This window comes from Schistocerca americana, chromosome 5 (genome assembly GCF_021461395.2).
Source record: "Schistocerca americana isolate TAMUIC-IGC-003095 chromosome 5, iqSchAmer2.1, whole genome shotgun sequence".
In the NCBI taxonomy this organism is placed as follows: Eukaryota; Metazoa; Arthropoda; class Insecta; order Orthoptera; family Acrididae; genus Schistocerca; species Schistocerca americana.
Window position 1 is genome coordinate 409883221 of NC_060123.1, and position 24928 is coordinate 409908148.

At 37.1% G+C, this 24928-nt stretch overlaps 1 protein-coding gene across 1 annotated transcript in view; it reads left to right on the plus strand.

Moving 5' to 3' along the window:
- The first annotated feature begins 5603 nt into the window (after positions 1-5603).
- Positions 5604-24928, plus strand: part of LOC124615998 — a 101165-nt gene continuing 81840 nt past the window's right edge. The window contains exon 1 of the mRNA XM_047144209.1: positions 5604-5747. Within this exon, the coding sequence (XP_047000165.1) occupies positions 5687-5747 (61 nt within the window). The 5' untranslated portion in view covers positions 5604-5686. The remainder of the gene's footprint in view (positions 5748-24928) is intronic.

The following is a 24928-nucleotide window of genomic DNA, read 5'->3' on the forward strand; positions in this document are numbered from 1 at the left end:
ACCCCTTGTTGTTTTGCGTGGCAGTATCACAGCACAGGCCCAGGCCTCACCGACCAACATCGATACCTCTCTTCAGTGCAGCACTCCGTGAAGAATGGGCTGCCATTCCCCAAGAAACCTTCCAGCACCTGATTGAACGTATGCCTGCGAGAGTTGAAGCTGTCATCAAGGCTAAGGTTGGGCCAACACGATACTGAATTCCAGTATTGCTGACGAAGGGCGCCACGAACTTTTAACTCATTTTCAATCAGGTGTCCGGATACTTTTGACCACATAGTGTAAGTAAGTGTAGAAAACAGTAGTTTTCCCAGTAGGCTTGGTCAGTTAAGATCCCACATTACATGTACGTTAAGTGTGATGCAAACCTATCAGGTGTTATCTCATTTCCGTCCTTTTGTTTACGCATGCGAATAGTGCCTTACCGTACTAGAGTCCTCTCGAAACCAGAACAGTATAGAAACTAAGTGAGAATACATCACTGGGCGCGTAACCTATGGAACATTAATAATGCAACAACAAAGTGTATACTCTTGCCACACACTATCAATCGTGTGGCTATGGTACCTTCACAGAGATCAGGAAATTTTTAAAGACCACTTCTGAAACAACTAATGAAACTTCGATGTCAACTATGAGTATATTTGTGACTTCACGCCGGCCGAAGTGGCCGTGCGGTTAAAGGCGCTGCAGTCTGGAACCGCAAGACCGCTACGGTCGCAGGTTCGAATCCTGCCTCGGGCATGGATGTTTGTGATGTCCTTAGGTTAGTTAGGTTTAACTAGTTCTAAGTTCTAGGGGACTAATGACCTCAGCAGTTGAGTCCCATAGTGCTCAGAGCCATTTGAACCATTTTGTGACTTCACCTGGTGAGTATTCTAGTCTCTCGAACGCCACATGATCAGCTTCATCGGACAGTCCTACAATTTCAGAAAGACGTAGACGAAGCGTCGCTAGAACTCTTTATGCTTCAGGGGCCTCTTTATCGGTATTGGACCCAATACCGAAGAAAAGCGTTTCACTTCATTCGTCCTGGTTACGAGCAATTTAACTACCACACAATGGGCATCACGTTGCTCAACGTTGAATATCAACGTGTTCATGCTGTCACTGATGAGATTAAATGTTCAAATGCTCTCGCTGATGGATGGACAGATGTGTCCACACACGTAGTAATTAATTTCGTTGTCACAACATCAGAATAAATTTTCTTCAAGACTTTCGTCCTAGCGAGTGCAGAGAAACAGTACAGTTAGGATATAAAATACACAATCGACTAACACTGAACGATATGCGGTTCTAATTATTTGCAAAACAAACAAACAAAGAAAGAAACAAAGAAAAGTTATCGGCTCCCAGTCTCTCTCTTGCGTATTCATATTTCATTCCCTGCTAATGCTACCAAGACTTTACCGGTAATTCTGCCACTTACTACATCATTTATGTACAGAACCAAAACTAGCGAACCGTTGTTCTGGTGCAGCCCAACTCTACCCATACCATAGTCAGTGGCCTAGCGTGGTTGTAAAGGTTGGAGAGACTCTGCGGTTATTATAGGGAGACAAAATAGTACAATAAATAATAAACAAATGAAACAAAATGCATCAGATACAACAACTACTACTACTAGGCTACTACTACTACTACCACTACCACTACCACCGCCACCAATAATAATAATAATAATAATAATAATAACTAACTTGTTCAAGAAACGATGACAAATTTGTAGAACTCCAGCAGCAAGAGAAAAAGCACTTATATTTTTTTCTTGTACACAAGTGCAATGCGCCTGTCTTTTCTTCCCACGAATGAGTCTATAGCTCGGTCTACAAAGATCTGAACACTGGATAGCTCTCCAAGTAGTGTCTTTTCTATTGCTAACGTGCTCAAGCACGACAGCCGGATGTTGGACATTGAATTCCTTTAATTCTTCACTCGTTTTAAGAGTACTCATGCTTCGTTCACAGCTTGCTGTAGTTGCGGGTGGGGTCAAAACCAAACGCGGGGACTTCGTTGTTTCTTCATAAACGAAGTCTAAATCGTTGTTGACAATGTACTTTAAGAGGATTCTTGGAGATACGTATCTTACACAGTTCATTTTCAAGTTGTTCTTGTTTGAAAAAAGGGTACTGTTCTAATAATTGAAGCAGTTTCAACTTTGGGAATTCTTTTTGATAGTTCGGAAAACATTTTTCGTTCAAAAGTTCAACAAACTGAATTTGGGGAAAGTCTTGAAACCTTCTTTCCATCTGAACAATTTGCAAATCCAGTATCTCGTAAGTTAGTGCCCTGAGAGATGTCTTTTGACTGTCACAGAATGATAAGTTGCCATTCAAACACAAGCTACATTTAATGCATTCATCAACGAATGTTTCCGTTCTTAAGTTTCTCAAAACAGTTCTTATTTCGTTGTGGCAAGCAGTTATACGGACAGATTTTGACTGAAGAACATTAAAGAGATGATCAACATAAACAAAGCACTCTCGGTACAAGCAAAGCAAGCAGACAAGCGTAGGATCATCCATCCGTCGTTTCATTTCCACAGCACAGCTCGAAGATTCTGGGTCCCACTGAGAGTCTGCATCATCAAATATATAATTAAAAACACTATATAGCCCTGAGAAATGACTAGATGTTGTTGAAACTGTCCTGGAACGAAAGTTCCAGCGAGTGTTGCTTGCATGTGGCAGTTTAAATCCTTTCTCAGTTAGCAATATAGTTCGTTTTGATGATTTGCTGAAAAACTGATGGAATACAGTAAGCTCACTTTAAAAACACGCGCACTTGTCGTATGATTTTGGAGGCATGTAACAGAATCAAATTCAGTTGGTGTGCGTAACAATGAATAAACACCGCATAGGGACAGAATTGCTTCACCAATACTTGTAGCCCTCTTTCTCTGCCCGCCATTACTGAAGCGCCATCATATGTTTAACTAATCACTTTTCCTTCCACATTCCATTCTCTCAGTACTGTATGAATAATGTTTGACAAACCTTCAGCAGTTTTATATCCAGTAACATCGTAAAATCCAACGAATCTTTCCTCAATTTTGTCTGCAATATAATACCTGAATATTACACTCATTTGACTCTCGCATGACGCATCTAATGTTTCATCAGCCTGAATCGAAATGAATTTCAGATTTTATTTTCTCATTAACTGCTAGAGTTATCATTTTTATTACATCATTCTGTATATCTGGAGAAGTTCCTTCAAAGGTTGAAGATGATATCAGATGGTCGCGAAAGGCTAGTTCTTGTTTACAAGGAAATACAATTGCCTGAATAAGACGGGGCAATACTCTCCTGCTGAATGCAGCTTGTTGCATTTTATTGTTCTCAGACGAGCTGCTTCAGTAAGGGCGTGCTCATTCTACTTTTGCCCAATAACTGAAATGATTCTTTGTTCCGCAGGTGACGTTTTGATATCTGATGCTTTTGTGCTTTCCTGTCAAAGTTCTTTATTGTACAAATGCCCTCATTGCATCATTCCTTTTCACCATCAAACAGAAGACATATATAACAATATAATCTGTTATTAACTGCATTAGAAGTCAGCCAAGCATACTTTTCGTACCAGGCTGTCTGAAAAGTGCGTTTTTGTTTGGCTTCACTTAAAACTACACTGAGTATAGGAGTAGGTCTTTTGTCCTTCAATTCGCACTTTTTTCGTACGTTAATGTATAAAAAAGCGTTTTTAATAAAAATTCTATAAGGTGTTCAGTTGGTGGCTCACTCATGTTGGCGACACAACGAAAATATGCACTAAAATCACACAAGAATGACTATGAACACGAACCGCGCGACTGTTCACTTCCGTGTTAAAAGCCAGCGTATAAGCGGCAGAGACTAGTCTCGATACCTGTTAGCAAGTGCAGCGCACCGGCCTTCGTGGAAGAGGGGAAGTTGTGGGGAGCCGAGAATGCCACCGCTCAGGCGCACAGTCAGGTATGGGTAGGGAGGCAGAGACTGAGAGCAGAGTCTCAAGCAGGCAGATACACCAATACTGAGAGTGCGGCGGCGCGGGCAACAAAATTGATGTCTTCGCACATTTAGTGCTCTTAGTAGAAAGTTGTTTATATTTTTGTTATGAATTACTATTTCATCTTTTTTAAGCACGAATGCAGGGGAGACTAAGTCTCAAAGTCTCCCCTCACGCTACGCCACTGACCATAGTACATCTCTTAATCGTATTAAATTTTCAGTGTAATATGATCCATACCAAGCTGAATCAGGTTGAAAACAAAGTAATGAAAATGCTGTCGAGCTAGTTTGATCCATTTTACTCAGTAACCAGCAAATAACCTTCAAGGCTACTTTCGGTCTTACAATGGTAAATAACTTACTGCTTATAATTTTGTGGGTATAATTTAGACTACAAGTAATTTCTCCACTTGAAACAATGCCGTTTGTCTTCTGTTTAAGTAGTTTTCAGGTCGCATAATACCACATTTTCTTGATAAAAATTATCTCAAAAATACTACAGCATAGAAATGTTCAATGTAGCCAGTAGCACAATAAACATATGAGCTAATACAAACTGGCAGTGTAACTCGTTTCTAAATGGCGAGGCAGCGAGCTTGCGTAAATGCTCAGAAAACACTGTGGCCAATTTTTTTCATTATGAGCGATTTCCGATATGTCTTTTTATGCTTACTGGTATTTCATACTCGACGCTTGATATATTTAGAAATATTTGGTCCAAAATGGTTGAAATGGCTCTGAGCACTATGCGACTTAACTTCTGAGGTCATCAGTCGCCTAGAACTTAGAACTAGTTAAACCTAACTAACCTAAGGACATCACACGCATCCATGCCCGAGGCAGGATTCGAACCTGCGACCGTAGCGGTCGCTCGGTTCCAGACTGTAGCGCCTAGAACCGCACAACCACTCCGGCCGGCAGAAATATTTGGAAATTGACCAATATCTTCTAGAATTGTAGAGCCTACGGTACGAGATAATACTCGCGCAGACAAAGTTGACACTCGGCGCGGTAGCTGATGGAGCGACTGTAAATGGGACATACCTTTACGGTCGATCCCATCTGCCTCCTGGCCGAGTGTCAACTTTGCGCGTGTAAATACCTGGAACAATAATGACAACAATTACTAGTTACAGTAATAATAATACTTTAGATAATATTACTAAAAAAGCCGTTTACCACGAAGTACAAATAAACATTCAACGTATGTTATTTAATTTTGCAAAGCGTACCCGAAACGCGTTTCTGTTACGAAGAATGCCTTTATCAGACTATGCGGAAGTGTGTTAATAAAGCACTACGTACTGAAAACAAACCATCGTGTGTGTGTGTGTGTGTGTCGCTTCGCTTACAGCAAACTAGAGAACACAATCGAACGCGCGAACAGAATGTAAACAGGAGCAAAACGTTTGACTCTACCACATACATGTGTTTGTGGATTCCACCACGAACGCAGAAAACTATGAGCTATTAGCGCACTGCTTTTCAGTCAGATTTACTTCTTCAGAAATCATGGTGCAGCGAAGGCAAGAGCACTTCGGAATTCTATTTCGTATGTTGGCTGCAATGACAACCGTGGGCTGCAATGCACACTTTTTTTTTGTATGATACGGGGAAGCTCAGCGCGCAGTTGAAATGTGTTGTGCAAACACGGAAAAGTTAGTTCCATCTGCAGCTTCGTGCAGTCATCTCGTGAAAAGATGACTTATCCGTGCATTGTGAATGTGTTGACGGTGTTTTTTATTTTAGCATCAGTCTACGGTAAGTAAGATGTTTCCTCACAAATTCTGATGATCACTGAACGGTTTGTTACATATGACAATTTTCATTGGGGCATACAGTATATTACGTTCTTCCTATTACATTCTCGTATGGTGCATGTGAAGAACAATAGCTCAGGTGCTTCAGCGTGAACGACCCCGTTGATTAATCAGGATGCAAACTTTTTATGGATAAAAAAAATCCTCACAAATTGTAGTTAGAAGCATGCATTACTAAAGCGGAGCGCGCGCACACGCACACAAACGCACTTAAACAAATAAAATTAAGCATCATATTGTACAAACTTAGCCTTATGTAAAGGTAGTAGATTTTGCTCTTCCTTTTACAAGTATCTTGTACTATACGTGATCTAAAATTTTCGCTACCGGTACTGAATCGAAGCAGTCCTAGTTAAAATGCCCTTGGAGTTTTATTAAACATGAAGAAATAGGATTTGCTTTACGTGGAAATTTATTGTAAAATTGGGCAGCACAACTTATACCCGTAGTGGAAATTTTAAAATCTACATCTATACTTTGCAAACCACCGTGAGGTGCAAGGCAGAGTACGTGCCATTGTACCAGTAATTAGGGCTTCTTGCTATTCCATTCACGTTTGGAGCGCGGAAGAATGATTGTTTCAGTGTCCCTGTGCGTGCAGTAATTATTCTAATCTTATCTTCACGATCCGTAGGTGAGCGATACATGGTGGTTGTAGTATATCCCTGGAGTAATCATTTAAATCCGGTTCTTCAAACTTTGTTAATAGACCTTCTTGTGATAGTATACGTCTATCAAGAGTCTTCCAATTCAATTCCTTCAGTATCTCTGTGACTCTCTCCCACGGATTAAACTAACCTGTGACCATTCGTGCTGCCCTTCTCTTTATGCGTTCAATATCTGCTGTTAAGCCTATCTGGTAGAAGTTCCACACACTTGAACAGTATTCTACCAATAAACCGAATTGTAAAACCTGCGTTACTGACGACTGAACCTATGTCTGGTGTTATTACTGAATGGACATGAAACTTTTAACTTTTTATTATTTTCAGTGATGTTCTCGTTTTCACTTCTGCCCTTTAAATTTTTTTCTCTCGTATTTCCAATTTTCTAGTATATAGAGGTAAATACAGGGGAGTGAAGAAGAGGAGGAAGACTTTTGAAAGGCAGTTGTGCGAGGGTCTCTTTGTTGATCATGTTGCATCATTACGACAGCCATTTTCCGAGCCATGATGATGGGCCTAGGCAATTTATCATTGCCACCTAATATAATTTCGTGCTGTGTAAATGAGAAAAACAAACAATTCAAACAATTTGAAAACTTCTAGTAGGATATAATAATAATAATAATAATAATAATAATAATAAATTCTGTATTGAGAACAATTAAAAATTGTCCTTGTAGTGTGAGATAATAATTATAATAATAATAAATTCTTTGTTTATTTATATGTGTTTTTTATGAGAAATAATTTTGGAGCCAAATTATATTAAAAAATACTTCCATTGAGGGTGCAGTTCAGATATAATTTGCCACTCTGGTTTTGGATATGCCAACCCTTAAGTAAAACTTATGATTTTTTTGTGCGTGTTTTTTATTGTAAATTGATTCCTCTTAAACCAGATCTTTAGTTTCAGCCATTTTTACATATAGTTGAGTAGTAGTAAAAACTGATCACAATTATGAACCATTACACACCCAAATAGGTACTTCAGTATGTGAATAATCAAGGATGGAGCCTTAAGATTTTGTGCATTTGAAAACTATGTCCTGTTACTATAATTTAGCTGATGTTTTATTTGTCTTTCCAATTTGACAAATTAGTCCCTTAATCCTATATATCTTAAGCGTCTACAACAGGATTTGATGCTCTGAAATGTCCAGTGATCTGCCTCTTTCTAAAAAGGGCTGTAAAGTGGAAGTAACTAATTACCATCCTATTTGCCATCTTAAAAATTCAAGAAAAACTTCTTTATTGAAGGTTATTAACCACCTCCACAACAGCAACACACTAAACAAAAACTGTTTTAGCTTCCATCATGATATATCAAGTGAATTGGGCATATACTCATTAACCAGCTAAAACTTAGAATTCATTAATGTAAGAATGTCTCCAACTGCAATCTTTTGCGATCTGTCTAAAGCCTTCAACCACGTCACGCACAAGATTCTTTTAAGGAAGCATATGGATAAGTGGGTCAACTGGAATGTGGTGTAAATTGTATCTGAATGATTGGAAACAGTAGGTTCCACAGGTCTCCGTGCCTGGTCCCCTTTTGTTTCTCATCTTTATTAATGACTTTCAGGTGTGCACCACTGTCTGCTAATGAGACAACCATTATTATTAACAAGATGGGCAGCAGTGATCATGAGGAAACTGCAAATACTGTATTTTGCAGAGTTCTATAGACACTCTCACAACCCAGACAAAATGCAATTCATTCATCTCACTGTGAACAAAAAATTGCAGGAACAGGCTAACATTATAAGTAATGAATAAGATGTAATGATTGTGAAATCATTTAAGTTTCTGGGTGTACATATTGGCAATAACCTTAAATGGAACGATAATATTCTTCACCTTTTCACCATAAAAAAAAAAAATTAGTTTTGACTCTTACACTGACTGTATTATTACTTCTATATGTAATACTGGTGCTATCAAAACTGCATACTGTAGCCACTTCCACTAACTACTGCCTTATAGCATTACGTTGCGGGGGAAACCGTCTCAGGCAACAAATATTTTCACTACTCAACAGACAATAATTAGTCTGCTGCAGGGTTCACCCTACATGTGAATGTAGAAATCTGTAGAAAATTGGGACTTCTGATGATAATATATCAATATATGTACTCATTTATGTATTTTATTAGTAAGGCTCAAGTCTCTTTATTACTCAACCATCACAGTCACAATAAAAGGAGATGTCTTGAGCTAGGCCTACATAGTGAATTAAAGAACCTTGGAATGGTGCAGAAAGGAGTGCATTAACTCCTCAAATTATATTTACTGTCTGTGACCTATCTAAATTTTGACGTCCTCATAAGTAGTTCATAGTAGAAAAATCCATTTACATTTAGATGAATATCTAAACTAACAGTAATAATTTCTGTTATTGTTGATTTTGCAGCTCTGCACTAGGATATCTACAGTAATACGATGCTCATGATTTGGGAGTATTGAATGTGAACAACTTTCTGCTAGCACACTTTTGACTGCAAACCCACGCAATTATCCTGAGCAAATAGGGAAATAATGATGGATATAGGTTTTATTAACCACACAATCATTGTGGAGAGACTGAATATCTAACATCCAAATACAACAATAATAAATGCAAAATATATCTGTTTGAAAAAGCAGATAACAAATTGCTTGAAACCTTCCTAAGAGAAAATCTCAATTCCTTCTGAATTAACTATGTAAGCATAAACCAGATGTGGCTTTAATTCAGAGAAATAGCTAGTATCAACAGCAATTGAGATATTTATAGGAAATAAATTAATGAGAGACAGAACTGATCCCCTACGATTCAAAAACAGGTCAGGACACTGTTGCAAAAGCAACGGAAAAGTCATGCCAAATTTAAAAGTACACAAAATGGCTCCTACTGGTGAAGCTTTATGGAAGCTTAAAATTTAGCCCGGACTTCAGTGTGAGTTGCTTTTAATAGCTTCTACAATGAAACTCTGTTTCAAAATCTGGCAGAAATTCCAAATAGATTCTGGTCGCATGTAAAGTGCACCTCAGCAAAACCCAGTCAATATTTTCGCTGTGTAATAGCGATGGTAATGTTAGCAGTGACAGTGCCAGTGAAGCTGTGTTACAAATTATGGTTTCACAAAATTCCTTCCCAAAAAAGAAGAAGAATCCTAGAATTTGAATCAATGACAGCTGCCGAAAAGAGTAACTTAGAAGTAGGTATCCTTGGTGTAGCAAAGCAACTCAGACCATTTAATAAAGACAAGTCTTCCATTCCAGATTGTACACCAATTAAACTCCTTTCAGAGCATTCTGATATAATAGCTCCATACTTAGCAATCATATACTATAGCTCACTAAACAAAAGATCCATACCTAACGACTGGAAAGTTGCATAGGTCTCACTACCACTCAAGAAAGGAAATTGGAGGACACCCTGAATTTCAGACCCATATCAGTGATTTCCATTTGCAGTAGGATTTTGGAACATATTTCGTGTTTGAACATTATGAATTAGGCCTACCCCGAACACAACAATGAGATCTATTGACACATAGTGTGGCTTCAGAAAATATTGTGCAACACTACTTGCTCTTTACTCTCATGAAGTAATGAGGGCAATCAACAAGGGATCTCAAATTAATTCCATATTTCTAGATTTTCAGAAGACTTATGATACTGTTCTTTTTAATTGTCGTGTAAACTGTTTGTTCCTAGTAATTACTGGAAAGTCATTGAGTAAAACTGAAGTGATATCTGGCCTTCCCCAAGGTAGTAGGTCCTGCTGTTCCTAATCTATATGAATATACTAGACAATGTGTTGCAGTCCTCTCAGATTGTTTGCAAATGACTGTCATTTACTGTCTAATAAGGTGATAAGAAGATCAAAACCCATTGTAAAATGACTTACACATGGTGTATGTATGGTACAAAAAGTGGCAGTTGTGACCATAAATTATGAAAAGTGTGAGGTCATTTACATGAGTACTAAAAGGAATCCATTACATTTTGGTTACATGATAAATTGCACAATTCTAAAATCAGTCAATACATCTTACTGTCTGGGGATTACAATTTCCAGTAACTTAAACTGGAGCCATACATAGAAAATGCTGTGGGGAAGATGAACTAAAACTGTTTATTATTGGCAGAACACTTAAAAGATGCAACAGATATACTGTAGAGACTGTCTACACTAAGCTGGTCCATGCTGTGCTAGAGTAGTGCCGTGTGGTATGGCACCCTTACCGGATGGGATTGATGGAGGACACAAAAAATGGTCAGAGAAGAGCAGTTCATTTTACATTACTGCAAAATAGGGAAGAGTGTGTCACAGATATGATACACGAGCTGGAATAGCAGTCATTAAAACAAAGGTGTTATTTGTTGAGACTAGATCTTTTCACAAAATTTCAGTGACCAACTTTCTGCTCCTAATGCGAGAACACTTTGTTGGTACTGACCTTCGTGGGGAGAAATGGTCATTGTAATAAAATAAGAGCTCGTATGGAAAAATTTAAGTGTTTGTTTTGTCCTGCATGCTGTTAGAGTGTCAATCGTTAGAAAAATATTGTGAAAGTAGTTCGTTCAATGCTCTGCAAGGGGTGTAAGTGTGAATTGGAGAGTCGTTGTGTAGCAGTAGATGTATATTATCTAATAAACAGAATCTAATGCACGAACAGATCTTAATTTTTACAAAGTCTCTATTTTTTTTAAATACCTGTTGATATGTCTCATTTGTTCATGTTACATTCAACATTTTAACAACTTTTGTTATCTCATTCTGTACTGTTGTTAACTTAATAGATCTTTAATTTGTAAATGTTGTACTCCACGTACTTTGTAGTATTTTAAAAAATCTTTGTAAAATGTATTTTATGACTTGTCCTACATTAAAGCGAATTGCTCCTTATTGAATGTACAGGACTTGAAATACATAAATGTATAAAAATAAATATCAATATAATGGAAGGAAACATTCCACGTAGGAAAAATTATATATAAAAACAAAGATGTCTGCTTGTGTCTGTATGTGTGGATGGATATGTGCGTGTGTGCTAGTGTATACCTGTCCTTTTTTCCCCCTAAGGTAAGTCTTTCCGCTCCCGGGATTGGAATGACTCCTTACCCTCTCCCTTAGAACCCACTTCCTTTCGTCTTCCCCTCTCCTTCCCTCTTTCCTGATGAGGCAACAGTTTGTTGCGAAAGCTTGAATTTTGTGTGTATGTTTGTGTTTGTTTGTGTATCTATCGACCTGCCAGCGCTTTTGTTCGGTAAGTCACCTCATCTTTGTTTTTATATATAAAAATAAATAAATGAATAAAGAGATAACCAGCCACAACTGATGTGAAAGAGTAAAAATAGAAATACAAAAATAAATAATCTCTGGTAGAAGTACCTAATAAGTGTAAGGACAAAGCACTTACATCATCTTGAATGGGCTCTGTTCATAATTCTGATGACACCTGTTTGATTACCGTTAACTGCCCACATGTCTGTATGGACACAGTTGTTGAATCATTCTGTTCTCTCTTCATTGTCTGCTTAACAGTTATTTTATGCATTGACAATAACGTATTCTTGAATTCTACAGTCAGTGCTTTAACAGTTCATTATTGCCATTCCCAGTGTGTTTGCTACAGCCTATATTGTAAGTAATGCTTGGACACCACAGTGGAGCATATCAGTTTCAGTTTCAGTTTATTGAGCACCCGTTTTATCATGTACAGTGATATGGGATTTGTCATATGTTACATACAGAAAAAATATGAATAACAACATATTATGTAAAAACTATCCGTGAATAATCTGAATTGAATATATGGGCAAAACAATTATAGCTTACATGATATAAATTTGTAACAATAGAGGACACAAATAGGTTACATATATTCTGTGTATAATGGACAGCAACAAGAAACAATGATTATAACACTCTATATTGACAGATTAATTAATTTTTGTGTGTACATAAAAGAGTCTACCCCACGACACAAGTTTGTATATGAGTAACTTATAAGATAGGTGAAGGCACGCTATCTTTCTGAAGAATTCATATATTCACTAACACTGTAAAAACTATTACTGATTAACATTCTTTTGAGTTCACTTTTAAAACTGCTCAGCTGCTGAATCCTTTTTATTTTTAAGGGAAGAGCACTATAGAGAATTTTTGGGTGGTATATTGCACTCTTGTTGTATTGGGCTTTCTTATGCACTTCTCTGTGAAATTCATTACTCTGTCTTGTTGTATAGTCATGGAACTCACTGTTTAAAGAAGAAAACTGGGGGTGAGACTTCAGAAAGCATATACTTTCATAGATGTAAATGGATGGAAGAGTCATGATTTTATATTGCTTGAAAATTTCCCTACATGGATCTCTAGGTGCAGCTCCTTTTATGATTCTTATCGCTCATTTTTGAATAATAAAGGAGCGTTTTGCCTGACTTGAATTGCCCCAAAATATGACACCATATCGCAAAAGACTATGCATAAATGCATAATATGTACACAATACTGTTTGATCACCGCAGCAATTTTTGAGCATTCTAAATACATAGCAACATTTACTTAACTTTTTATTGAGCACATCTATATGCTTGTCCCATTTTAGATGCTCATCTAACCAAATTCCTAAGAATTTTGTATTCGGCGTTTGTAGTATATTCTGTTGGCCTAGCTTCACAGTTATATTGGGCTTCATATTATTTGAAACATGTCTGTAATTCATCCATAATGTTTTCCCCTCATTCACAAATAAACTGTTGTCCCTGAACCATTTACTCGCTTCAACTGCTGTGAAATAAGTATTGTTTTACAAAGAACTTCTTCATTTTTCCAAGCAAAACTGTTTACAGTAACTCTAAATATGTTTATTGAAAGTTTCGTTTTAGAGAAGTTGTTATCAATCGACTCACTTTTATGAAGTTGGTATTTCAGTTGTGTCCATATTGAGATGCTAGGGAGTTAAAGGATCAGAAATTATTTAATTTCTTTTACTCTTTTATTTCATAACAGAGTCCTCACAGAATCTTAGTTTATAACTAGGTTTGACTGTGCAGGATTTCTTAAGACATGCTGTTCGAGGAAGCAAATGCTTCTTAGGCTGACGGAATTTATATAGCACATGCTGATTCAGGTGATGCATACAGCAGGGGAATAAACAAATGTAATCAGCTTTTCGTTCCTCAGCAACATCTGCCTTATTATTAATCAGTGATAAAATGTTTTGGGAGACATTCTTGCAGACAATTTATCAGGGGGGAACCAATATGATTTGGATTTAAAGCATTCTGTTTATCCACCACTTCTGGAAATCTTGTAAATGTTTCCTTTCATCAAGGAAAATAACCAAATGCAGATACAGCATATGAAGAACAATTTGGTGAGGCTACTGCCCCATTCATTCAGGTAATAGATGATTTAACACAGGAAGTAAAGCAATTACCATTCTATTTCTTCTTTGCCGACCTCTTTATAGGATATGCTGTTTTGCCTCCTAAGAGTAGAAGGTTATAGAGGAACAGGTGCTTTTAGAGAAAACAGGATTCCCAAACCTTGCCCCATTTTTTTCAAAGCAAGACCTAGTCAGAAATGGAAGAGGATTTTTGAATCTTCACTTTATGAGGGTAATTGTGTTATTGTCATAAAATAGGTTGACAATTCAGTGGTTGCTGTAGCATTGATGTGTGCAGGAGTGAAACCTGTATCATTTTCAAAACAACACCCTGCAAAGGAGATGAAATAAGTTCAAGTACAACATCCTCAGATTATTGCACTTATAATGAAAAATATAGGGCAATGGATAGCATGAATGAAAACATTGTCATGTACAGAATAAATATGTGCACATAACTCCTGGGAAACAAAGAAAGGAGCAGTTGCTAGGACTACTCTGCTTGAATTCAGGAGAGAAATTGTACAAGTATACCTACTCCGAAAAAGTATACCTAAACAGTAAAAGGAGCATGCAGACTTGCTATCAGTCCTATCTAAATCATGTGTTCCATGTTATACAAGATACGATGGAATGAAACACATCAAGAAAACTGAGAAAAAGGAAAGGTGTGTCACTTTTGTACAGCAAACAGAAGTCATCAGCAGTTCACACAAAATGTGGGAAATGTGACTTAGAATTGTGTCTAGTGTGTTTTGAAGAATACCACAAATGTCAGGAAATCAAAGATGGTGAATTAATTTATGTCTGTTATTAGAAATTGGATTATGATAATTATTTCCTCCAAATTTGGCCTTATATGTCGTAAAATCCGATTTATAATAATATTAGTAGCTGAATTTCAGTGTCACAGAACAAATTTAAAATTTGCATCTAAGTGCCTAGTGTGTCTGTATGAACACAGAATGTTACAGATGCACTAAGGCAGGTAAAGGTCAAACAATAGACTGTGCATTAGTTAGATGTTAAGAAGTCAATAAACTGAAAATATACAAAAATATTCAATTTAAAAAAAAAATGGGGTGGTTAATGGTTAAGCACATTACTCCAGGAATCAATGTCGTGAATGATAATTTAACGAATATTACTGTAACAGAGTCTGTTGGTAATCAGAAGAGCAGTGGTTGTGGAAGGTGAAGTGGCCTTTCCTAGAATAATGCTACAACTGGCATACATAGTGATAAAGAATCATTTTTCTGTCCAACAATGTGGTGCAATGCAGGTTATGGTGATTTACAAAGACTGTGCTTATGTTCATTTCTATCTTTGGTTTCATGAGTATTTCTGTATTCTGTCTGCATTTAGTCAAAAATAAACTCTCCGTGACCACACCTGTTCATTGTGTTGCTAGTGTTCTGAAAGGCATGCTGCAGAATTGTCAATATAGCCTTGTGAAACAGTCTGACTAACTCTGGTAGAGAGACTGTGGACTCACCTCCTCACCCTCCGCTTTGCAGACTGACTATACACTGCTTTGTTAGCTTCTTTTTCAAAGTTTCACAAATGGATGTGATCACATGAGTATCAAATGTTGCAACGTTCAGGCTTCAACATAGTTCCATTATGTCAAATGCCTTAGAGAAATCACAAAAGATTTCCACTGGTGACGTCTTATAACTGATGAACTCTACAACTTGATTTGTGAATGAGAACATGACCATTTATCTTGCAACGCCTATTTGGGATTTAAAACTAATTTTATTGGGGATCATTTGATTATTAAGATGTCCTATATCCATACTCAGCTTGAGCTTTTCAAGCACTGTAGCAGTGTTCATTAGCAGTGAAGCTGAATAGTAATTTGAGATCTCTTCTTTACCACCTTTTTTGAAAAATTGTTTAATGATTTATTATTTGGGCTTGTTGGGAATCATTCCTTGATCTAGTGACTGACTTAATATGTATGACACAGTTCTTGTCTTAGGGGGGAGGGGTAGTAGGAGGACAAAAATCTGGGAAGAAGAAAACCACAACACGTTAACATGCCTAACACAGTGTAGGAAAGCCGTTGGTGTTCACAACAGCTTCCATTTGTCTTGGAATGGATAAATACAGGTCCCTTATGGATTTCAAGGTAATTTTATTGCATTCTTTCTGCAAAATAGTGGCAATTTCCCATGACGAGGATCGAAATGGACAGCGATCATGCAAAGTAGACCACAAAGGCTCAAGAATATTGAGATTTATTGTGGCCAGGAGAGACACAAAAATTTATTCTTGGGCTCACAAAACCAGTCCTGGGTGATGTGAGCTGTGTGAACAGGAGCCTTCTCATCTTGGAATGCAATGTCACCATTTGGGAGCAAACCTTGTATCATGGGCTGGACCTCATCTACCAGAATGCTCACATAATTCTCAGCAGCAACACGACCTTGCAGAGTAACCATGGAACCCATGGAATAACACAATATGGTTGCCCAAATCATCACTGAACCCTAATCATGTTTCACTCTTGGTGTGTAAACTCGGCCAGCAGTTGTAAACAGTAGGAAACAAGACTCATGCAACCAAATGACTTTCATCCATTTCTCCATAGTCTAGGTTTTATGGCTTTGGCACCATTTTCTTGTGTTATGAATATTTCTGTTACAGATGATGTTTTAGAATTCCAACTTTCCATGCAATTACATTCTTATGGAGCTGACAGGGGTCACAAGTGCAACATTCAGTTCTGCCATGACTTTTGCAGCTGTCGTCCCTTTACTTTTCATCATATGGATCTGACAGGGGTCACAAGTGCAACATTCAGTTCTGCCGTGACTTTTGCAGCTGTCGTCCCTTTACTTTTCATCACAATCCTTATCAATGACCATCTGTCACAACCACTCAACACATACTTTTATTCATGTTGTGACTTAGTGGATGATGTTTTTCTGCTTTTCTGTCTGTGGTATAAATCTTAAATGTGGTGCATGCTGAAAATTCAAATCTTTTAGCTACCTTGATTATGGTACCACCCACCATATGAACATCAAAAATTCGCTCAAGTTTTAAATCACTTAGCTCCACTGTAATGCACCCACAACTGTACAGAACAGTGTTCTGACCATGACTGACACTTGCAATATATTGAAGACATTACACTGGTGCCGTTTGTGGTCAAATATAACAACTTGTAGCTTTCGCTAGCAGCATGCATTTCTCGTGGTGTTTCTACATTTTCGTCCAACCCTCAGTACATTTACAGCAGTGTTTCAGAAAGCATACATTATGTGTTTCATGTCTCTGATTATTTTTTCTAGTTTTTTTGAAAGTGTACAAATCTAGTTGATGATATTGTTGTGTATTATTGTTTGCAGAAGATGAATGGTATCACCAACAGATCCCTTACAACTAATCCGATCAGCTGCTGTAAAGAAGTTGTTATTGAAAATATTGCCAACAGTTGCCCTTCATTTATCATTCTGGAATTATAACACACTTGTTTCATCTTTCCCCCATTTTATTAGCTTCCAAACAGTGTTTATTTTATTCTTCGAGCTGCGAGAGAGCTATAGTTGCCAAATATGTGAAGACCTCTTGCCAATTGTACCATACTTGTTATAACAATGGTTACACATAAAGTGAGGCATGATAATTGGGGGCATGATATACCAAAACAACATACAGAAGAAACATAATTCAACTGCAGAGGGCCCGTAGTTTAAATTTCTTGAAAAACACTGTACTTCAATTTTGTTTCTTTGTTCAGTATAATAAATTAGTAGTAGAGTTCTTATACATGAAGGAGTAAATATTCAGTTTAAATATTTTGCATACTTAAACAGGACTTATGTTTAAAGAAAGGAGCATTCAGGTAAGTGCAAACAGGTGCTTTCGTGAGAGAATTGATATGAAAGTGCAACATGTAAAACCAAAGATTTTTTATGGCGTAATTTTGCTGTGTAAATATTTTGGATGACAATGATGTTAGAAATCCAGAAAAAGAGATTAATTTCTTAAGAATAACAGTTTCATCCCTAATGTGTTTTTCATATTAGTGGCTAAAAATAAAAATCGGTATCAGACGATTCACACAACTACACTTAAAATATAAAAATATTTTCATTGTATACTTCTTGTCTAGGGAGTATGGTTCTGTTTTATAGTACAAAGAGGTACAGCCAACTGTCAGCAAAATGGTCAATAAACTGGGAAATGTAGAAATTCAAAATAAAGTTAGTAGTAATTGATCCCCTACTCAGTCAGGCAGTGCCCCACCCCCTTCTTCGTCTTTGTATTTCCTCACCGTTACAGCAGGTATATCCCTCTCATCTTAGGGTCTGAGTGACCTGCACTTGTTTTAACCACCCCCAATGTATCCCTCTCTCCTCCTCAAGGAAGCAACTATTAGTTCTGAAAGCTGGGATGGTGTATGTACTTCTAAACATGTCTGTTGGCAGTACTGAAATTTTGACTCCTGAAGGTAAGTAATGTCCAAGAGTTGTTTCATAACTTCGTAGTAAGTCTCAATAATCATTCCTACTGTCTATCATTCACTTACCTGTATTAAGGTGTTGGCTCTTCCTTGTACATTTACCCTGTAACACTTGTCATTATTTCTGTGCTGATAATAGCAGAACAACAGGTACTTTATAAAATTGGTAAACTAATAGTTTTATCAAAATACCAGGCTTGTGCTAATCATGTACACAATACATTTTCAGCATAAATAGAGTATAAAATGTGAGAAAAGACTGTTTTCAATGATACACTGTAAATGCACATTGACAAAGGTAACATCAGGCATACAACTATCAAAGAAAAGACCATATATTGATGAATCAAAGAACACTTTCAGGTTATCTATAATTTTAAATTTACATTGTTAAAAAACACAATAAATATTAAAACTGAAGCTAATATGGACTACTAAATTTTACAAAAATGTATAAGTAAGTAATAAATTAACCTTAAAGAGTGAAAAAATATTATTTCTAGTTTTGCCTAACATCTTTTATATTTTTGGAAAGTTTGATGTAATTTGTTTAGTTAATTTCTTCACTGACAGCTTTGCTTGTAGTGGTTCCTCCTGCTTTTATTTATTTCTTCGTTTGTTGTCCTCGGTGTCGACGTACTGCGTTGCTACACTTGCTGAAAAATGGGTTGTGGATTCTGACACTGACTACTGTAAATAATGTAGCCAATGGGTGCACAGCTACATTTGACAGTAACCCCTAATAATACAATGCATTATTGTTTAACCTTCGATAAGCCTCATTAATAGTGTGCATGCAAACCTCCACATATGCTACAATATTTTACTATTGAACATCTATGAGCAGTAAACACCTAACCACAAAGTTCACAGTTCTTGAAGAATAGAAAGGTTCGTATGGAGCAGACACTATCGTTATTTTTACACACAGCCTACTTGTTTAACACTTATTCCACAGTTAAGTTGAAGCATTGTTGTCATTCTAACCAACACAGGTTCCTTGTCTGAAACTCGGCCGTGGACTGACTGTCTCGTGACCAAAAACTGGGCCCTCGTATATCCTCACAATAATAAGTACTGAAATTACACATTGTTCGAAGTTAAATTTACAGAAATTACAATTAAATCTTAACTCACCAAATTATCTGAATATATCAAAAAATTGGTTCTTTTTAACAGTTTCTTCTACTACAGGGGTTAAGCCGAATCATTTGTTTGAATCATGAAATTAACAAATGTAATTTTGCAAACAATACTTTTGACAAAACTGTTAATTACTTTGGAATTAATTCAGGGCTGGTTTTGCTAACATGTTTTCGAATAGAGCCAAATAGATACTTTAAGATTACTAGTATTTTGTCTTCCAAATGTTTATAATTAGTACAGAATTTATATTTGTTTATATGTCAACAGTAGAATTTAAGTTACGAAACAATTACTGATTTTGCCCTATAATGAAAGATACTAACTAGACGTAGTCAAAATAAATTAGCAAATCAATTACATACATAAATCTAAGCACAAAATTAGATCTGGTGTTATAGTCTTTAAAACTGAGGGCCAACCTTTCTCTTTTGTGAAAATACAGATTGTATTCACATATGTTACCGGTACTTAATTCAGAAATGAAAACCAATCTGTCTGTAATTAGACTAACAGTGTTACATAATAGTGTTACCTATCTATTTTACACCATATTTTTACATAATTACATACTAACTTAATTTCATGCATTAATCTGTCTTACAAGGCCTCTGTCCTGCAATGGTTTGATGATAGCATACTAACTTGTGCTTCATTAAACCACAAATCGCGTGGTCTGCAGCACGCAAGGGTGCAATTAAGGGCAGCCATGAGGGCAGGCATTGTTGACAGTAGTGAATTTTTTGGAGTAAATCAATTAAGACTTAGACTCAGCGATTAGATATTGTTGTTTTGATATTTGCCTGCCATGAATAGGTAGCTTGCTCGTACTAAAATTTCATACTCTATCATTTTTAGATGTATTCCATTTTTATTTTATTTACTTAGTAGTGTAGTGGTCCCCTGGAAGCGATAACACTTCTGTCAGAATATTACTGTGATTATTCAGTTTCTACTGGCTTATTTGTTGACCCAAGAGACCACTGGTGTACTGCTGATTCATAGTGTCCAACGGGCACAATATTTCGGTGATCAGACATGTCGCCATCGTCAGGTGCGCTGATGAACTGAGCCATTCCCTCAGTGGTCCGCGCCCCTGTACTCACGTCAGCAGTTGTAGAGATGCAGGGGTCGGTATCTGTGGCAGCATCGGTGTAGCTGCTATGTCCTCCCAGCTTGCCAGATCGTTTTCGTTGCTGAGTGTCTCCTTAATTATACTCAGTGCTGGTTCCCGTGCCTTGCTATGATTATAAACACAGTCTCGGTTGATGAGTTTGTCCCTGGTGCGAATTTCGATGGCCTCTCTGACAATGCTGTCCCAGTATTTCGAAGTCTGGGCCAAGATCTTGGTACACTCATAATCCATCTCGTGCCTTTCGGAAAAACAGTGCTCTGCGAATGCCGACTTGTTATGATATTTCAGTCGTGTGTGCCTTTGATGTTCCCGGCAACGCTCTTCGATGGTGCACTCTGTCTGTCCAATATAAGTCTTACCACAATGACAGGGAATCTGGTATACGCCGGCCTTCCACATTTCCCAATAACACTCTTGTTTTACTGGGTGGGCAAAAGACAATTTTAACTCTGTTTCTTTAATATGCATCCAATTTTCCCTGACAGTGCACCAGTGTACGGAATAAATGCAGTGGCTACTTCCTCCTCTGTGACGTCTTCTGTCTGCAAAGGTTGTACTGCAGTGGTGGGGTGGAGAGTTTGTCTAATCTGCCATTCTGAGTGCCCGTTCTTTTGGAATACAGTTCTGAGGAGTTCCAGCTCCTGGGGCAGACTCTCTCTGTCTGAGATGATGTGCACCCTGTGTACCAGTGTTTTTAGAACTCCATTTCTTGTATCAGCATTTTTAGAACCCCATTTCTCTGAGAAGGGTGGTGTCAGCTGTCTGTATGGAAATACAGATCAGTGTGCGTTTTCTTCCTGTAAACACAGTGACCCAACGAGTCATCAGCTCTTCTCTTGACCATGATGTCCAGGAAAGGTAATCTTCCTTCTGCTTTGGTCTCCATTGTGAATTGGAAGTTGGGATGTATGGAGTTCAGTTGTGTAAGGACGTCCAGGAGCTTGTCTCTACCATGTCAGCTTCGGTTATTCTTCTGCCATTCAGGAAATCCTTGAGTGTACAGAATATATGCATTCAGTGCTGCAATATCTATCATTTCCATGAAGATTCTTACTGGCTACCACCTCATTCCTCTTAACACAACTGTATTCTCTTGTCATTTTGTCCCCATTATCTACAGCACCTTTGGTTTTGTTGTAGTGCAGTATGATTCGGGTTTGTGTTCACTTTCTTCACCACTCACTTGTCTCTCATTATGCTGAGTAGAGAGTAGTATTACTGCCTTTCCCTTCTTTGGAACATAGGAAACTAGGGTCAAGTCATTTGTGAAACCAAACATTGAAGAGTGAACTTCTCTCTTTCTGTTTGGCAGGAATTCTTTTGGAATCTCTTTCTTATTGGAACACAAGGTACCAACCAATGTCATGTTTCGTTTTACTAGTTCAGTAGCCAGTGGAAAACTGGTGAAAAAATTATCAGTTGTTACACCATGACCGTTATTTAGAAATGGTTCCATCAGATCCAAAACAACTCTCTCTTCTTGATTCACTTCCCGAGTATTGCCCACCATTCCTGCACAAATTTGGATCTGTAATAAGTAAGATGTCTTCAAATCAGCACAAACTCGAATTTTAATGCCATACTTGCTAGGTTTGCTCTTCATATAAACCCTAAAAGGGCAGTTTCCTCAGTACATTGCTAATTGTTCATCAATAGTCACGTATTCATAAGTATAGAAGTTCTTGCAAAAGTTAGATGGAAATTTGTCCGACACTACCCTGATGGCTTGTAGCTTGTCCTTGGTTTCTTCAGTTCTCTGTGTTCTTGTGTCTCTGTTGTCAAATCGCAAGAATTTCAGTATAGACAAAAATCAGTTTCTTGACATGGCAGCAGAAAAGAATGGTTGCCGAAAGGCAACATTACCTCCCCACAGATCGGAGGCACATGTGCGATGTCCATGAGTTTGACCAGCTCCTATTAGAATTGCTAATACAGCGTACACTTCAGTTGCATATTTATCTCTCCATGTCATTTTGTTCCAAGAATGTGCTGCATTCCACAAAGAAATTACTCGTTTGGCTTCCCTGTTTGCTTCTTCTACAATGATGCTCACGCTTTCCGGTGAGATAAATAATAAAAATGGATCTGTTATTGTTTTGAGTGTTTTTCCATCATTCGCTGGGCCAGGGATTACATTCAAAATGTTGTGACGTGGACACCGCCCACCTTTTGGTGGTTTACTAGGAAATTGTAGTCCACTTCTAGAAACAAACAAATCTCCAGTGTCCTCTTCTTCTTCTTCTTCTTCTTCTTCTTCATCCTCTTCTTCTTCTTCTTCTTCTTCTTGTTCACGTGAATGTGTAGTGTCTTCTGATATTTCATCATCAGCTTCATCTGATGCTATGATATGGTCTTTTTCAAGAGGTTCCATATATTCATTCAGTTCATGATCAATGTCCCATTCATTTTCATCATCACTGACATCAGAATTGTATAGAATATCCATGATCTCTTCATTAGAACGTCCTTTGGACAGCCTTACATGCAGATGAAATACTGACTCGTGTAATGTTAGCTCAACAGTGAATGTCAAATTCAACTCAACAATAGTAACCAGCAACAATAACAGACATTGGATCTATGGTAAAACTCAACAAAGAAGATGAATGACAGATATATTTCCCAAAATCTTCTCTTTCTACAAATAAGAAAATAAGACGTTTCATACCAAGCAGGGTAGTCTCACAATCCCACCAATAAATGACTTGAATAACAATGATAAAATCAAATAAATTAGACAGTCGTGAGTGTGAATTCAATGTCAATCATTTTAGTACAAAGTCATGAAACCACAGACATGTGGCCCTTCAGATAACATTATTATAGGGAAAAAATCGACCTGGGGTAATCAGAATACCCCGCTTGGTAATGCGAGAGTTAACAATATTCTGATTTTAATTAAACAAACGTCATTCATTACAGATGGGACACATGCTGTACAGAACTTGAACAAAAACAGCACCTGAAATAAAATTGCTCAACTCATGGAAAAGTTAGTCTTTTTACACAAATTTCAAGAAATATGATCTTTTAAACAGTTAATTCCAAATAATTACCCACCTCCCCCAAGAATATCATATACCTTGTGCATGAGATTCTGCCAGAAACTGCATGTACCAGAGCAAGAGGATATGTTTAAAAGGAATTGACACCTGGCCAAATAGAGTTCTATATGGATATAACTGGGTACAAACCTTCCTACAAAGTGTTGTTATTTGTGTTGTCCTGGAAATGAAACAAAACTGCTGTGAATGATGTTTAATTTACAATGATTTTTGCTAATGAATAAATACAGTAAGTAAAAAATTGCAAAATGGTAAGAAACATGATGATAAGTTGTTCTATTACAAATTACTTTAACTCAGTTGAATAGGAAATAACTACCTTCTATGAGACAACATTATTAAATTAGTTATGCAAAATATATTAAATGATTTGGACACAACAGAATCATGATACATACATAAGAGATGTGAAAGCAGTATAACATATAGCCTTTCTGTTTGTAAAGAAAATACATGGCCAAATTTCTATTTCTTATGAGGAATTATTTTCTCACAGAAAATACTAGGCTTTAATAAGAATGATTATTAATTCAGTTATGAAGACATATTTCATAAATTATTTTGTTTTCTAGGTGAACTGGCATTATCTGATATGATTATCAATTCATTCAGGTTCATCTTGGTTGCCCATTTCTTTCTTTTGTGTCTCTGTTATCATTCACTCTGGTCCAGTCCCAGTTCTTGGCTTTGTCATTCAGTTTCATGTTGAACCATAGTACTGGATGCAGTTCACAGTCGGTATTTTCTGTGAGAATAAATCTAATATAATCAGGGCAAAAATAATGCATATAGCAAGTCAAACAGCTGTATTTGAATATATTATTAATCATCATGTACAGGTATTGAAGCAGAAGCATATTGTTCATCTTAAATGTGTAATTACTCAAAAGATTTTTTTATAAGAACATGTAGTACTGTAGACGCATGGGTTCCAGATAAAAACACATGTGAACTAGAGTTAACTATAATGGCACACATAAACATTAAAATGAAAACATTCCTGTAAATTTTTTACATCACTACAGAATTCATGTGGATGTAAACTCCACAGACACACTCATGGAACTAGGAGAAATTCTTTGGTTACTACATAAACAAGATCGATTCTTAAAATTAAACAACTTAGTGGTACTATGTACAAACTGAGACAGGCGGACTTTTTAAATGGGCAGTGATAACAGTAATGCTTTCATTTTCTACCTTTTAAACAGTATTCCCCACAATTTTTACAGTATTACCTTCAGACAACAGAAAATGC